This window comes from Phyllostomus hastatus, unplaced genomic scaffold, assembly GCF_019186645.2.
Source record: "Phyllostomus hastatus isolate PE091 unplaced genomic scaffold, TTU_PhHast_1.1 phas_contig_137, whole genome shotgun sequence".
NCBI classification, from domain to species: Eukaryota; Metazoa; Chordata; class Mammalia; order Chiroptera; family Phyllostomidae; genus Phyllostomus; species Phyllostomus hastatus.
In genome coordinates this window covers 1,711,810-1,729,768 of record NW_025333583.1, presented here as the reverse complement: position 1 = coordinate 1,729,768, position 17,959 = coordinate 1,711,810, and the positions used below count along the sequence as shown (strand labels likewise).

Here is a 17,959-nt window from a genome sequence, read left to right as displayed (position 1 = left end):
AATACACAAAGAACCACAAAGGCAGGATGAATCAGCTCAACCTCACTGATGTCACTTGATACTCTAAAGGAACAAAGAATTAAGAAAAAGTCAGATAAAGTCCAAATTTGAGCCCATTAGGATTGGTGGGGAATAGGAGGAGAGTTTTCTTACACCTAGGAAGATTCAATGGTAATCTTGAGTTTGGCTACAAATTTAGTATTTCTAATTATAGATTAGCAAGCCAGATTCCAAAAATAAAAAATTGAGAGAAGACCTCTTTGTCCTTCACTAGACAGGGTTTAGTGCCCCAAACTGTGTACCTTTTCAAATGGGAGACTTTTTCATACAGGAGCTGTGTGGATGACAGCTTTGGCCAAAGTGTGGCTGCTGACAGCATTCACCCTCCATGTCTCTCCTTTTACAATTTATAGCTGTGTCATTAGACATGGGTATCAGCTAATGCCTGAATTTTCCAACGCATCTCAGAACTCGATTTGCAGAGAAGGTATCACTATTAAATTACTTCCCGCCTCATCCTTTTTGTTTTCCCCAATGAGTCACAGCCGTCAACTAGTATTCTAGACAAGGGATCAAGAAGCAGCGGATTCAGAATCACTTGCTTAGGCCAAGAGATGGAATTAAGTCTGTTGAGCGGACTCTGCTTTCCTCGTGCTGTGAGACTCTGCAGCATGAAATGTTTTTCATCCTCTGTCTGTCTGCTGGTTCTTCTGGTTCTGTTCATTATACAGAAAAAGCTTCTCCATCCACTTTCAGCTTCTTTTTTCCTTTTTTTTTTTTAAACAGAAGTGCTGGCATGCAACTTACCTCCAGGAATAGCTCAGAGCTAGTGCTCTCAATTTAGTTATGAGAGTTACATTTCTCTCCTTTCTGAAAATGTTCTCCCTCAATCTCTGTAATCATGACCCAGTAAGAACTGGGTGATTTCAATTCAAATGAAACGAATAACCTTGTAGAACATATAGGAAGGAGCCTATTGCATGTCAACCACAGGTACTCACATTCTAAGCCGTAAGAATTATATTTACCTATAACGACATCCCTTCCTTTGAAAAGGAAGGTATTGTGTGTAAAGCTGGACTCCAGTACATGAAAATGCAGCCTGTATACTTCTTAGGCTGAAAGGGGTTTCAAACAATGACTGTATTATAAAAATGGCAGAGAAATGGCCCACAACTTTCATGACGGGGAATGCCTCCTAGCAGGAGCTGTCTGGTATATTGAAAAGAACCCCAGAGCCCCTCCGTGGTCCTTGATTTCTCATCACATAATTCTGTTTCTGAGTCTTTTTGCCTGTCAGTTTTGAAAATATCATGGTTTTTCCTTTTCAGATAATTGATCACATTAATTAACCTGTTGAAATGGAGCGTAATGGGAGTAGAAACATGAAGTCTATGGGTGGTTTTGCTTTTTTGTTGTTTTTGTTAACAGTCCATATTAGCCAGTACGTATTTTCCAAAGGAGACTTCTGCAACCTTGCATTTACTGAATCAGGCAACTTCAGTCCTAAGCCCAAGGACAGGTGCCCGCTGCCCTGCTTTCTCAGACCACGTCCCCGGCCGCGTCTACTTACGGAGGCGCAAGCTGTGTTTTCAGACCTGTCTTCCACAAAGCCAATCTGGCAGGGCGTCCTCTGGTTCTGCAGCCAGTAGTCTGTAGACTCCAGGAGGCTATTGCTGCAAAGCACCTGGGGAAACCCGGAAAAAAACCTCCTCAGTGATGTTTCGGCAAAGTTTTCTGTTTCTGAGGAAACTAGATGCTTTCTTTTCCTTGGAGCCTCTGGGTATGAGGAATCGCTTGAGGGGTAATAGCACCTCTGGACTGTGTAAGATAGTCAGCCAGGAACCGGTGTTAGAGGGATGCACGGGTGTTAGAGGGACGCACTGATGTTAACACCGGGGAGTCCTGTCTCATCAAATCCAGCATCTGGACCTGTCCGTGTCTGTGTGACTTTTGCATAATTTGCAGTCAAATGCTTGTTTTGGGGAATGTTTTAATTGGCCATGGAGATCAAACTTCATTTCAGTGTAAGTTCGGTTTGACTAAATGTTTTCAGTTTTTAAAAATGAAGTGTTTTTCCTTGTGGTACAATGTTGCTACTGAAATGATCGTTCTTCAGCTCTTCGGCTTTGCACACTCACCTGTGAAAACAGGCATGATTCTTCTAGAACACCTGTGGTACTATAAGTTTAAAAACCACTAGGAATGAGTCGAGTGCATTACAACCACCATATTTTCATTTAGAAATAGTATGGAAATGCAAGGCACACTTGAATACATGATTTAACAAAACCAAATATGGTTTACAAATACCTTGCTTCTGGGCTTGGATTAAAGCAAGGAAGAAAAATCACATTTCTTAGCTAAAACATGTTGAAGGTGCAACCTCATACATAATCAAATGATTCAATTTCTTCCACGTCTAAACATTACTTAAATATTTAAAAATTTTCTCACCTTATGTAAAATTTCCAATGCTCTCCTGTCACCTTTTACTTTCTTAGGGTACATGTCTGCTAATATTTGATTAGTACTTTCACTGAGGCAATAAAACAGATTTAATCCTCTTGGTTAATGCCAGAAAAATAGAATGGCACTTCAATTACATTTCATTTGTGCAACGAAGGACTGCCATTCTGTAGGGGTAAGAATACATTAATTTTTGTCTCTGAAGCGTGAGATAACCAAATATATTTCTGACACATTTTCTATAACATTGTTTTGTTTTAGCCAAGTGATATTATTACTTTTAGATCTTTTCCAACTCAATGTTTATTATTACCTAGAGAGGACAAATTTTCATCATTCTTGTCCAGATCAGTATACGGAGGCACTTTGTGGGTGAGCAGGGGCTTGAGGGGTGAACTTGGGTTATTTCTGCCGCTTAAAAGTTGGCAATAGGACTTCTCAGTTCCCTTACAGATTTTACCTCAACGGGGTGTGGTTCTTAAAGTGTGAGGTGGTACCCAAAGGGTCCCTGAGATCTTTCAGGGGGTCCAATGGTCCAACGGTGTTTATAATAACTGTGAGGAGTTACTTGCACTTTTCACTCGCATGGCCTCTCGAGCGCTCTGGACCTCCCCAGGCTCCACACAGCCCGTGAGAGCGCAACAGAAGGAGTGCAGAAGCCAGTCTCCCTAGCTCTCCTCACAAACATGTTTTGTTCTGGAAAATAGATACTTTACATAAAAATAGGTGTGTTCACATGTACTGTGCCTATTTACCAATTTTTAAAAATAATTTATAAAATAATAAATTGGTATTTTTATTGGCATTATTATTTAAAATTAACTAATGACATATAAACAGGTGTTTTTCAATCTTTAGTTTATAATATATACTATGGAAATATCAATTAATATATCCCCCTATAAATAAAAGTTTTTGAGGTTCACCAATGTTTTTTGGAGTGCAAAGAAATTTTGATTTCAAAAAAATTGAGAACCATGGACCCAGATTAACTTTATTTAAAGTAAGAAATAGTCTCTCAGCCCCCCACCCCCCCCACCCCCCACCATTCCCTTTGATTTCTGGAACACAGTAGAGTTCTGGACTATGGGCGTTAGTGGTCTAACGAGGGGGAAGACCTGGCGTGGTCATTAGCATCAGGATGAACTTGGGCAACTGATGTGAATTCTGAGTCTGAGTTTCCACACCTGGGAATAGTGATAACACTACCCCCCTGGTGGGATCACTGGGTATTCCGTGAGTGGATAACCCATGCAGACAGCAGGTTATCCTCTTCATACATAGTTTTCATTACTACTATCTGGGACAAACTACAAAGGAAAATAGAAATTTAGATGCCTTCACCTGAAATTAGTGGACTGAAAGCATTTCAGATGTTTGAAGGTACATTTTTTAAGCAATATTCTCATCTAAGCTGTAACTGTAGTTTTGCATTTTGTAGTGTTAATAGTTACAGGTATGTTTTGGATGCTTAGAATGTGCTGGGAAATGAGCTGAAATGTTCATGTATTTATTTATTCCTCATTGTAATGCTATCTGGTAGGGATTATTGTAAAAGTTAGACTCTTCACAGAAATTGTGATTTTGAATATGACCTTGAGGCTCAGAGATATTGGAGTGTCTGCCCAACTTGTTCAGAGTTTGGGTTTGGTTTTGAAGACACCATCCATGTCTGTGAGTAAAGTCCTTTAACAATGTTGCCTTCCATGACTCACACAATTGGGTCTAATTTGGGGTATATTTCTGAAAAGTTATGTGCAGGTAATATTTGTAAATATAACTCCATGGTCTTATGGACTTCCATTTCTAAGTTTTCATTACTGAAATGCTGAGGTGCTATTTTTCCTTAAGAAGAAGAAACTTTCTTCTTGTAAAGTTTACAAGATGTCAACTTTAATTTTGTAAATTAAAGGGATGTAAATGATAATTGCATTAATCCATCTGGCAAGTATGATCAGTATTTTAAATTCCCAACGGAAGGCATACCTTGACATCTGCTTGAGTTACATTAAACCAGACCGACGTCATTTTGCTTCCACTCTTAGCCTTTTTTATGAGCTTCAGAATTTGACACTCATCAATAAAACACAGCCTTCACTCACAGCGTCGTGAGAACATTAGAGGTTTAAAATGGGTGCGTCAAATGAACATAACAGTTCATAACAGTACTTTGCAATGCTTTAACAGTCCTCTGACTGTAATTACTTCTTCGCTCCCTCCTCAAAATTAAACCCTGGGATTCTCTTTTTTAAAAAATATTTATTGATTTGAGAGAGAGAGAGAGAAAGAAATTGGGAGAGAGAGGCGGGGGGGAACATCAATTTGTTGTTCTGCTTATGTATACATTCATTGGTTGCTGCTCCTGCATGCCCTGACTGGGTACTCAATCTTCAGCCGCGGTATACTGGGATGTGGCTCTAACCCACTGAGATACCCAGCCAGAGCCTGGATTTCTTCTATATCCAAATACATTTAAGGCACTATAGTATCTTGGTTGCAGCAAAACATGTCAACAGAAGAACACAACTGTCACTTATCAGAGCAAATGAATTATTCCTGCCCTAAATCATGCTTAGGAGGAGGACAGAGTTAATGCACTTGGGCATCAACACAATGAATGCACTTGGGTCTTTCAGGAAAGGGGTGGGCTGGTTTGGTATACATATTTTTTTGAAACACAGAGAAGCAGAGATGAAGGTGCCAGAAAGTGTGGGCCGGACATTCGGCACTGCCAGGCTCCTGAAGTTATGAAAGAGCCTGTCCCATGATGTGGCCGGGAGAACTGACGGCTACCTGTTGGATTCCCTATGGGAAAGGAGTGCATGAAGAGTAATCTGTCGAGTCTTCTCCTTTAAGGGTGCTTTTTCTGTTCCTATCTTTAAAATAAATAGCAACTAAATTGTACAAAGTCCTGTCCCACCCTATGCTAGGAGCGAGGGAAAAGTCAACAGCCTACGAATGTGATTACTCCGCAGAAAATACTAGAAAGACTTCACACCTGGGGTTCCAATCCCAGGTACTGAGTGGCAGGGTAAGGAAGCAGAATTGGGAATGGAACCTAAATCTTCGAATGCTCCTGAAGAGATGTTTTGAAGAGAGTTGCTTTGTTTCATGAGAGTATTCATTCACTATGTAACCTTCAAATTGAAATTTTATGCATCATAATTTGAAAAACATTGCATCATATTATATTAATACTTAAAACAAAATAAGTTTTTTTCCATATACTTTATAAATATTTAGGGATTAATTATTTAGAGCTTATATTCTTTAATTATTGACCAAGTCATACTATATTTACTGAGAAATCTCTGGGTTAATTCAGAGAATCTGAATTTAACCTCTGGATTCATGAGGTAGAATTTAAAGGCTAATATACCTAATGTGCTTAAAAACAGTGCTCAACACATAGCAAAGGCTCAGTACACATAGGCTAACACAGAAATGACTGTTCCCTGTGTCCAGGCTTAGAGGGGTCAATAATTTGTCTAGTGAGTGTATAACTACGATTTAAGCCAGCCACTCTGGTCCTGAAGCTGCCACTAGGCAGTGCTCCACTAGAGTTGGTAAAATCATGGAATTTCTCATTCTTGGCTTCTACCAAATCCTGGCCTGGGCATTTCCCCATCTCTTCCTCGGGGCCCCGGTCTGGGTGGTCGGGAGGGCTAGGTTCTGGTCTCAAGCCTACTGCATTCGAGTCAAGTGGCCCGCTAGCTCTCAGACTCAGTTCGCCCTCTGTGAACGATGAAATCAAGTCACCCGAAGGTCCCTTCTACACCGGACATCCAGTAATTCAGCCCTCTCTCCTCTGTTCACTCCCCCATCCTCCCTTTCCCCGGTGCAGGAAGAGCCACGTAAGCCAAGAGAATAAAAACGTAGCTCCAACAAGCCACACAGCATCACACGTAAAGCAATTGTAACCTGTGAAAAGCTTCTGTTTGATGGTTTAGACAAACCATTAGACAATGAAGAACACTTGAAGGAAGGATATGTGCTGGAGAATGTAATGATTCTGGAGCTTTATGACTATCATCTTGCCCACTGACAGTCACTTTCTGAGGGGAAAAGAATAAAACTCACTAGGCTGCTAATGGCTCGTTTATTTATCTGCTATTTTTAGTTGCAGGTTCACTTATTGAAGAGTTAGAACGTGCTGTGCATTCACAAGTTTGAAATAATAACGGCACGTTTTCTCTTAAAATTTCATGAGTGTCCTAAATGATAAAGAAAAAAAAAGTTCTTCTGCTCTATCTTACGCTTTTCTTTTTTTTTGTAGAGAGAACCAAGTTGCAAGGATTTAGTATTGCTATGGAAAAGGGTGGGTAAAATAGACTCTTAGTAACCTGGATATAGCCCTAAATATTGCTGAGCAATGCCTAAATTTGTTTAAAGTAACTTAGATTGGAGAAGACAGTCATGGAGGTCTGGAGGCAGAACTGAGACTCTATCCCATTTTATCACTTCTGAGTGACCTTGGCCAAGTCCTTCAACTTCAGTGAGACTTAGTTTCTGTGTCTATTACAGGAGGACAATTAAAGTCACTCCACAAAGTTGGTTCAAGGCTCAGGTAACAAAATATTTGTAAAGGGCTAACTTCCTAACAGTGTAGGAAATTGATATGTGATAATGATTATTATGAGAATGCAGTAAAATTTAGATAATACCTTTTCCATCTTAACCTTTTCCTGATCTCGGCACAAGAGTTGACAGATTCTCCTTATTTATTATCTGGGATGCTTTCTTCCTGTGTTTCTTCACTTGCTTCTCTAATCTCCTCAAGTCAATATTCTGTCAACAAAGGTTTGCTGAGCTCTTTGATGTTTGACACCGAGAATATTAAAATGAACAAAACCCACTTTGTCCTTTTAGAAATGAATCTCTAGCAGGGAGAACAAGAACTCACAGGAGTGTGATAAATAAAGCAGGTGCTTTGATGAGTGGCAACCCAGGTCACGTATCACCCCAGATGGAGGGGTCAGTTCCACCTGCAGGAGGGGTGACAACAGACCGTGCACTTGACCAGAGTGTTGAAAGATACATCTCAGTTGTCTGGGGTGTGGGCAAGGGGGGGGAGGGCACGCCCCTCTTCCTAACTAGCTTTTCCTCTGATGCCCTGTTACTCTTTCCACGCCCCTCGGTCATTTCCCTCGGAGAGCTCACTGACCCTCATCCACCTGGAGGGGTGACTCACTAGCTTCAGCTTTGAGCTATTGCTAGAGCTCAGCTTTTCACACTTCTCACTGTTAACTGTGACTCTTGGCTCTCTTGCTGTCACCTCTGACTCTGTGTCTAAACTGAAAACATCGTCCTTCATTTCCCCATTCCAGTCCCTAAAAAGCAACCTGACTCCTTGGCTTCCCTATTTTCAGAGAACTGCAGAACAATTCTGCTAGTTACTGTCATGCCATCTGGATCTATTTCCAGTCTTATGTTCTGCCCTCCACAGTTTAGTATTTTCTTTAATTCACTTAATATTGGAGTGCAGACTGTAGACCAGTCTCTGGGTAACATACCAGATTGTGTTACCACAATAGAACTGATCACCATGTTTATAAAATTTAAAAACTGCTGGGGAGCCAAGCGGTAAATAAAGGAACACTGAAACCCACATTTGACTGCAGATTGTGGTTGGTAATATGAGGACATTCCACACGGTGCAGGGACAGGGTAAAAGGGCTGGGGGTGATATTTGGAGAGAGCAGCTGGGGAAGGCTGGATAGCCACGGGGACCAAACAATTCACATTGCAAACATCTCTTCTCTCTCTCTCTCACCCTTACCTCCCAGGTCCACCTGGCTCACTGAAACCAGGATAGGGGCCACGTACCTAAATTCTGAAGACAAATGTTGTTTCAAGTTCCAATATTTTTTTCTTTAATTAACTGTGCAGCTTCCGTCAAGGCAGCCTCTTTGAGACTCAGTTGCCCCATTGACAAAAGGAGGGTGGTGTTACCCCCCACAATGAGGGATTTTTAGTAAGCATGAGAAATAATACATGCACAAAGGACTGAATTATTTGAGGTGTTAACAAATAGTAGTTATTATTATTATTATTATGAGTATGGTTACTGATGTTATATAATTTTCTCCCAAGAATTTAATCTCAATTGATTAGTTGGCCCAATAAACGTGAGTGTTTTACTTCTAGTCCTGTTAGACACTAGGCTCAGCCCTGGAAAACAAGAAAAAAAGACCATACTTGCTGTCAGCAAGCCCACGGTTTAATGGGGTGATTGCGAAACGATGGCCTAGCACTCAAGACAGATCTTAATACAGCTCCCTCCTGGTAACCATCTCATGAATATTTATTAAGCCCCACTGTTTAGGATATTGTGCTATGTCCAGCTTAGGTGTTCTCCAGGCTTTATCTCCAGTTATTTCCCTGCCCATACACTCTGCTACAATCTACCAGTTGGCTAAAGAGTTCACCTCTCTTTGAAATTAATATCCCCGTGGATGTAATTTAGAGACGCTGAATAATTACCTGGGCCAGCATGCATCCTAGTGTGGCAAGAAATAAACCAGGCAGCTTTACTGACAGTTTCAGACAGCTGCCTGCTTTTCTTGTGCGACAGAATTATTTGTATCCTGAAAACAGCCTTGTATTACCATGCATTCACAAGAATGGTGCAGGAGCACCCAGGACAACTTAGAAGCTTCAAACCACACTTGTTTATTTCTGCCCTATCGCACAGGTGCCAGCTGGCTGGAGAACGCTTTGGAAGTGGATCATAGCTTTTTCCACATGAAAGTGATAACTGATTTTGAGTCTCAAGCACAAAATGCAAGATTTACAAAAACAGATATACCCAGGGAATGCAAATATAGTATAATTTATGAGTGGTCAGCAAGCATTTAAACAGAATCGAATTAGGCATCTAAGTAAAACAGGTGATTAATTGCTATTTAGAATTAACATACTGCTGAAATATTGATACATGAGGAGAACTGGATTTTTAAGGCTATGATAAGCAAAATGTAAGAAAAATTATGCATGTAGGAAAATATATGATGGGCATCTAGGCTTGCCATTGATTTGGGGTGATTTTGTATAGGTGTGCAAAGTGTAGGTAGTGCAGAATTTGCCACTGGACAAAGGGACAGCAGATTGAATGGCCGTGTACCACGTGAGCGTTACTGGTTGTGTCTGGCCCTTGGCAATGATAAGGAAGCGGTTGTTCTCACGCCTTGGCCTCTCTTCCCTTCTCTGGAAGAAACTACTGGAAACAACTACCTGTTAGTGCATACGTAAATGGACACACCACGTGCTAAGGGACACACCTTAGCTGCTTGGATACTCTCCATCCTGGAGAGTGTGAGTCCTTGTAGAGGTGTTTCAGGGATGTCATTCTCAAAACGCTGAGATGAACCCAGCAAATTTGGGCTCAGAAATGAGGGGCTCTTTCTCGGGGATTCATGAGCTAGGAGGCCTCGTTAGAGGGCTGTTCAGATGTATCCGGGCTGTGTCCTTTCCTCCCACTCTAAAGCTGGCAGAGCAGAAAACTGGGCACTTCGATCAGAAGGGCAAGCTTGGGGGGACCCAGGTGCTGTTAGGACTGGGGCCCATGGTGTTTACTCCAGAATATAAAGCTGAGAAGAGGGTTTCTTAGGTGGGGTCTGAGAGGAAAGAGAGAATGCCTACAGGCTCATGGAAGGAAGCAAGGATGGTAAGTCTTTTTTTAAATACCCGAAGATAGAAAGGAAAATTTTGAATGCCAAAGTCGATATTTAAAAAAAAAAGTTAGACCCCTTCCATTTCTGGCTAAAGATATTCTACACATAATATAAAGGTCTGGGGTGATGATAAGAATTCAGAAAAAAAATTACTTGCCCAGTTCCAACAGGACAACGCCACCCTCAGTTCCACAGAATGTTCTAAGCTATTTTGGGCTCCGAGTCCTACTTTTTGATTAAAAAGAAAAGGGAGAAAAGAACAGACATGGCAAGAACCTTCCAGGAGTTCTTTATACACAGCAGAAAGGACACTGAAGGAGCTGAGCCGTAGAGAACAGAATAAGACAGCATATTGGAATCTTAAACACTGTATAGTGATTGCTGGCCGCAAGGGGAGGTGGAGCTGTCTGTGTCCTGAATAGAAAGAAGCCCTCGACTACACCGACTTTTGGAATGGGAAACTGAATCCTGGTCAGACTGCTGAACAAGCCATAACTGATGGTTTTAAACAAAGGCTCCCACGTAGGACTACCGAATCCACATTTTCCACAGAACGGACTCGCACGCGCAGCTCCTCTGAAGGCGGGAGAGAACGTGCAGCATTTCAACCTGGTTTTGCCGAAGGCGGAGGAGATCAGTCCCCTCCAGGGCCCTCGTTGTCTGCACGTGGCCTCTGTGCGGCCAGGTCTCCTAGTTGTCAGTGTGTGTCAGGGCCTACAGGAGGGGCGTGAGCAGTCAGGGGAATTGCCTCCGGACGGAATTTTGTAGCTGGCTCTTTATTTTTGTTTTTTAATTTTTATTGTTGTCTCCATTTTTCCTTCATTACTCTCTCCTTGCCCTACCTACCCCCACGTCCTATTTTCAATCCCCACCCCTCACCCTGTTGTCCTTGTCCATGGGTCCTTTGTACGTGTTCCCTGACCTGACCCTTCCCCTTCTCTTCCCTCTTATCCCCCTCCCCCCTCCCCTCTGGTTACTGCCGGTTTCTTCTTTATTTCCATGTCTCTGGTTCTATTTTGCTTGCTTGTTTGTTTCGTTGATTAGGTTCCACTTGTAGGTGAGATCACATGGTATTTGTGGCTGGCTCTTTAGACACAGCTGGGCTGACTCTGAACCACAGGCACCTTTCTGTAGCTCCCCTCCCAGGCTCTTGCCCCAGCGGCCTCAGCGGCACCACCACTCACGGGTGTCTGGGCCCAAGCCGTCAGCATTCGTTCTGTTTGCCTCTCACTGCCATGGAGCCCTACCGATCTCGACTTCCACGTGCGTCTCACCGGTTTTCCTCTCTCCTCCCATTACAGGCCTCACCTCCCCTTTCCCCACTCCCCCGTCACACCACCGGGCCTCTCTTGATGTCCCAGATTCCCGTCTTCCTTTGCTCGGAGGAATCATCTTTCGATCTACTGGATTTGCGTTCATCGGCTATCACTTTTACTAAGACAATGCCCTTTCTTTTCTTAACAATCTCTCTCTTTCTTCAATGCCTCTGACTGTCTCTGCAGAATGACCATACCACCAGCCACCCAGCCATTTGATAAAATTTGCATAGGGCATCATTCTCTGGTATTAGCAGCTGGGCTTGGAGACCATGGCCGGTTTGCTTGGTCAGAAGAGAGTGCTTACAGAGCTGTGAGCGTTTGATACTCCCAGGGGAAATGCTAAGAGTCTTCTTTCTATAAAAAGGTAAATATGCTCAATTGTGCTGATTTTGTCTCTAATTTTATTTATTCAATTTTATTTTTTTAATTCTTCCTTCTTTTAAGGAAGTGGCTTCTACATATACAGAATATTATAGCTATTTTACATCATTTGCTTCCTGAAACTTGAGGCATTTGGCCAAGAGCCATACAATGCTGACGAATAAAAATGTCCATAGAGCTATGGATCAGACTGTGCAAGAGCCTCCCAATTTGTATGCCTGTGCCTGCGCACATTAATTCAATTGCTTTAGTTAGTTACACGTCATCAGAAAGATTTGGGCTTGGAGGGCATTTTGCAGAATAACAGGAAACATTGAGGGACACCCATTCTGTCACTTGTTAGATGTATCTATGCCAGTGTCGAAAGCAAACCGAAGTCATTTTAAAGGAGACCTGTCATAGCAAAGAATGCTCTCAAAACTTCAAAGAGCTGTTTACAAGATGTATTAAGATCGAATTCTGCTTCAGGGAACCTAATGTGTTTTCATTCTCGCTGCCTTTGATAAGTCCAAGATTAGGGTGGGTTTCATTAACATGACATAAAGAGAAGATATCAGGGAAGCTGGTTTTCCTCCAGCAATTCTTTCCTGGCACAAATCCTGCTCAGAGACTTGTCTCTCTACCAGTTCACAAATAGCAAATCTTCAGACCATGAAGTAAAGCATGGATTGAAAATGTCCAGTTACTGTGAGGATATGACATTTACTAAAATGCTTCCGAAGTAGAGGAAAATCTAACAGACATTCAACAGTGAGGGGACACTGGGTGTCGGGTTCAGATTAGTTTTAAAATTCTATTTAAATAAAGTTCGCCCTGTGCAAAGATCATTTATTTGGAGTCAACTAATAGTTTTGAACATGAATTTCGTGTGCCAGTGGCTTACACACAAACCTTCAACATCACACCGACTCTAAGTTACTTCTGAATCAGAGAAGTTACATCACTGGCTTACTATCACATGGTAAGAAGAGAAATCTGAAATGTAGTTCAGGTCTTTAAATTCCAAGTTCAGGTTTGTTACACAACATTCAACTGCCACTCTAGAGATAACAGATTTTGATTTATTTTAAAGAGCAACAAAGACCTTTCGCTTAGTGTTTAACATATATACAAGGATAACATTTATCATCACTTAGCTCATTTAACGCAAAATCCCTATGATTCACTTTAACAAGGGTGGCTGTATCGTGTTATAAAGAAGGACTGGTCCTGTGAGGAGAAGGGACATCGGGCAGTGTCTGTGTGAGAGGCAATTCAAGGGTCACCACAGGACACTCTAGTGTCCACTCTCCACCAGCAGCTCTTTCTCCCCCATTTTTCCCCGTCATATTTTGAAATCCCATCATTTTAAATGCATTACTTTGGGGGATTACATTGCACACATTAAAACTTCCTCCAGATTTGGTGCTCACTAAAGTACAGTGACAGAGAGGTTAGCTTACATTCTCACTTGGATGGATTGACCATGTCTGCTTGGAGCTTTGTGATAGGTGGAGTTCCATAGTCACGTGTAGGTTCCATAGGTTCAATGATCAATGTCAGTTTAAGGGAGGGGGCAATAGTACTCGTTCATCAGTATCAGTAGTTAAGTGAAAACAGATTTTACTTGTTATAACTATACTAAGCTATGCAAATCACTAACACCTCTGGGTGAATTTATCTGATAACTTTTTTAATATTAGAAAGGGAGAGATAGGAGAGACAGGAGAGAAAGATAATTCTGAAGCTAACGCTTGGATAATTATATGTTATCGTGCGTATCAGAGCACTTTTGAGAGCAAAAAGGGGTCTATTAACAAAACTCCAAGACAATATATAATTGTGACAGGGTGGCGTGGTCACCTGGGCTCTGGGGAAAGGCAGTCCCTCACTGACAAAAATATATACTAAGGAGTTCCTCCTTCAAATAAGTCCACCAACGTCTCTTCCCCAATGCTACAGCTTTTTCACAGCTCTGAATTCCAGGGATCATATTTCTCCAACAGCAAAGAAAAACTGAAGCAATTACATCTGGGTAGGATTCCTGAGAGCCTGAGAGATTCACTATGGAGCACATGAAAGAAGTAAAGTCAATTTGCAATTTTTTTCAGAGGCTGATTATCCAACTAATGTATTATTTTCTGGACCTCTGTTTTATTTCTTCCACCAGTTAATTGAATAAAATGTCAGTAGTGATAAGAAGATTTGGTGGGGAAGAAGATGAAGCTATTACATGAAATGAGTTTGGGGAATTACCAATGGATTTCAATTATGCATATTACTCTTCCTGAAAGTGATCGACTGGGAAGAGTGGTGATTCAGCTGGACAACCTTGCTATTTATAAGATACAGCTGGCCTTGTTCATTTTTGCTTCTTTGTACACAACACACCTTATATGTGCATTTATGAACACACAAATCCTCACTTCTCCAGTCCTATTATTTGTGATTAATAAGATTTTTAAAAGAATTGATACATGATCATTTAAATCAACTTGCAGTAATAAAATAAGGGCATTAAATCATTCCATAGTCAATGTCTTTTTACTGAAGAAAGAAGATACAAAGAAGAAAACATTGTTGAGCTATGGTTTCGAAGGGAAGAAAAACTACTAGAACCCACGTGGTGTATGATGAATTGCATGTATGCCTACTAAGCTGTCTTTAAACGCAATTACTATGTGAGCTTAAGAGAATATTTAAAGTGAAAGAGATGCACTATGAAATTTAAAAAATACATTGCCAGTACACAACGGTGTTGATTTTGCAGTAGCCCTTTCCAAATTTAATTGGATATTCTTTTTATTCATTCAAATCTTAATTATACTCCAAAGTCCAAATTCAAGTCCACTTCCCTATTGAAGGTTGTTGCCTATTACAGGTTCACAGAGTCTGCCTCTGTTCTTAGCTTTTAATGCCTATAATCCTAGTTGTTCACCTAGTTTATACTAACTTGACTTATTACTCTATAGTTATCTTACATAATGATCTTTTGATTTTTGAATTACTGTTGAATTTTCACAGGAGAAACCAGCATTATCTTCCAGACTACACTGTAAATTCTTCAACCGTGGGGGCCATTTATGATCTATCCTAATATCTTTGTCCAAGATCCTACAGAATTTTGACTGTGTTGAGGTTGAACCATATGAAATTGCTGAACATTTTATCAGTCCGACCTGTAAAAAGAAAATTTCACATGGCTTAACCTACAAATAGTTGCTCTAGAAATAATTATGTGATTATTTGTGGGATTACATTGTGAGATCAATGAGGGATTAAAGAGTGGGATTGTATTTAAACTTTAAATTCTTATTTGTAAACATATTTATGAATGTAAGTATAAAATATACATGTACTGATGAAGTTTTTTTAAATAGATGATTAAGTTGTGGTTTTAGCTTTTCAGGTAGACATCTACCCCCAGACAGTTCTTCCAGTAACTTTCAGACCTGATTTTTAAAGAAATGAATATGATTGGTCTTTTCCAGGCAAATAACTCTATCTGAAATAACAGATCATAAGGTACTGGCTCTCAGCGTGGTCATGCTTATATTAAATTATTTTCTGGCACTGTATAGTTGTTGATAAAATTATTCTGTGGAATATTAGTAATCTCTATTTTGAATGCTTACAGTATGGCAGGCATTACTCTAAACATTTCACATCTATGAACTCATTGAATCCTTTCCTATCTTCTTTTTGCAGATGTGCAAATTGAGACATGATGAAGTAATTTGTTTGGCATCACATAGCTAATAATGATAGAACTGGGTGTCAAAGTCAGGCAGTCTGACTTCAACCCTTCTTTCAAATACCTTGGTGAAGCTAACCAATAGGAATAGAGTTATCTAAAAATTAAAATATATTAAAAATTGGTTAGCCTTGTGAAATGTATAGCATCCAGTGAAGACTTTGTAATTTGGAGTTACAGAGTTGAATAGAATATACCTTGGGCTTGGAGACCTGCAGTTCTAGTTATTTTATAAGCAACTCAAAATCATTTTGAATTATAGTATGGCAGTTTCCTGCATTAAAAACTGGAATTTGTAGAAGGGGAAGAGTAATAAGTCATATAACACTTGAAAATAAGGTCCCTTAATTAATTAGCAGATTCATTTTCATATTTGGTTATGAATACAATATGCAAGTACTTTTGTAAAGTTATGTTTTTTGCTACTTTTTAATAATCAGTATATGTTCTCTAATGCAAGTATCTGTTACTTTATTTTTTTACTTGAAAACTATACAAAGTCACACAAGCAGAGCATAAATAAGGCTGCTTAACTGTATACAGTAATCAATAAATAGGCTTATATACATATACAATGTGCATCATATACACATATATAATATGTTTAGTAATAAAATTTGTCTTAATTCACATCAAGTATTTTTTATCATTAATTTTTTTATCATTTGATTTTTGTTATAATTTTTTATCATTTGATTTTTGTTATAATAATTTAAAGTATTTTTTGTCATTTGATTTTTGTTATAATAATTTAAAATCCAGGGTTGTTCCCTCTATTTTTAGATGAGAAGAAAGATACTTTCCTCTGAAATTCAACATCAAACTAGTGAGCATATTATTGGGTGCAGAATTAGGCATTTTGCTTCAAGTTTCTGGGCTTTAAGTTGATTGGCTGGAAAAATGAAGTCATTAAATTAGATGATTTCATGTTGTTCAGACGATGACTTTCTGCAAATGCCTCACAGCAGAATTTATTAGTTTTTTAAAAAATCATTAAATTTATTGGGGTGATGTTGCTAAATAAAATTATACAGGTTTCAAGTACACAACTCTGTAACACATCATCTGTATTTCGAGTTGTGTGTTCACTCAAAGTCAAGTTTCCTTCCATCACCTCTTATGCCCCGTGCCCTCTGCACTCTTCGGCCTCCCCCACCCCCTTTCCCTCTGGTAATCACCAGGTTGTTGTTGGTCTCTCTGAGTTTCCTTGTTTTTTTCTTAATCCCCTCACCTTTCTTCCCATTCCCTGAGTTTCCTTCCCCTCTGACAGCTGTCAGTCTGTCCTCTGTATTTAAAAGACTGTTCCTATTTTGCTTGTTAGTTCAATTTGTTCATTAGATTCCACATGCAAGTGAAATCACATGGTATTTGTCTTCCTCTGACTGGCTTATCTCACTTAGTGTAATACTCTCCAGGTCTACCCGCCGTTACGCACATCTATTGTCTAGGATGTGCAATTATTTTTAACCCTCACTGGAGGACATGCCCATTGACGTCAGTGAGAAGGGAAGGGAGGACTGAGGGAGGGACAGAGAGGGATAAAGAGAGTGAGACAGAGAAACTACAATTGGTTGTCTCTCGTACACGACCTAACTGATTGGGGATCATGCCCACAACCTAGGCATGCACCCTGACCTGGAAGCAAACCTGCTATCCTTTGGATGACGCACCAACTAATTGAGCCACACTGAACCGGGATAGGAGGTGCAAATTTGTGTCTCCTAGTAAATAAGCTCAGCATACCTTTCTTTTTAAGGAAATATCTAAAGGAGAATGGTCATGGGTTTTTCTTAGTACAGACTTAGGAGTCTGATGTTATAAGGTGAGCCATTCAGAGGACTTTTCTAAATGGAGACTCAAGAAGCTGTTCCCCACGGCTGAGTGCGGGAAGAGGAGCTGGGAGGAGGTTGGAGCTGACGTATTGTGGCCCAGGAGGCCTATCATTTTCAAGTCACATCTTCCTGAACTTCTTGAGTTTTCTGATCATTTCCATGAATTAATTTTTTAATGTCATTAGGGGCTATCACAAAGAAATTATGGGCCATTCTGTTGTCATTTCAGCTTTAGGAGAAGTTTTTGAAAAGCCAAATTGAACTAGTGTTCAAGTTCAATCGGGGAGAAGAAGGTGGTGTTGGGCAAGGTTACCTTCTTACAGGCGGTGACGGAGCTCCCCAGGCTGCTTCCCGAGCTGCTGGCGCCGCCCTGCTGGGCCGCCGGGGCCTCACACATCAGTAGTGACTCCGCGTTGCTGTTTGTGCCCAAAACACAAGAGAGCACATGTTAGTCCAGTGAGCCATCTCCGTATTCAGACGGGAAGAAACACGATGGGCCTTATCAAAAATCATCTGTCCAGACTGGCTGACTGCTGCAAATCCTCCTGCTGA

The 17,959-nt window shown here is 40.5% G+C and overlaps 1 protein-coding gene across 1 annotated transcript in view; it reads right to left on the bottom strand.

The window, feature by feature from the left end:
• Positions 1 to 17,959, bottom strand: part of LOC123829834 (SPHK1 interactor, AKAP domain containing) — a 119,084-nt gene that overhangs the window by 72,410 nt on the left and 28,715 nt on the right. Inside the window, 2 exon segments of the mRNA XM_045855783.1 lie at positions 1,574 to 1,687; positions 17,721 to 17,823. Of these exon segments, the coding sequence (XP_045711739.1) occupies positions 1,574 to 1,687; positions 17,721 to 17,823 (217 nt within the window).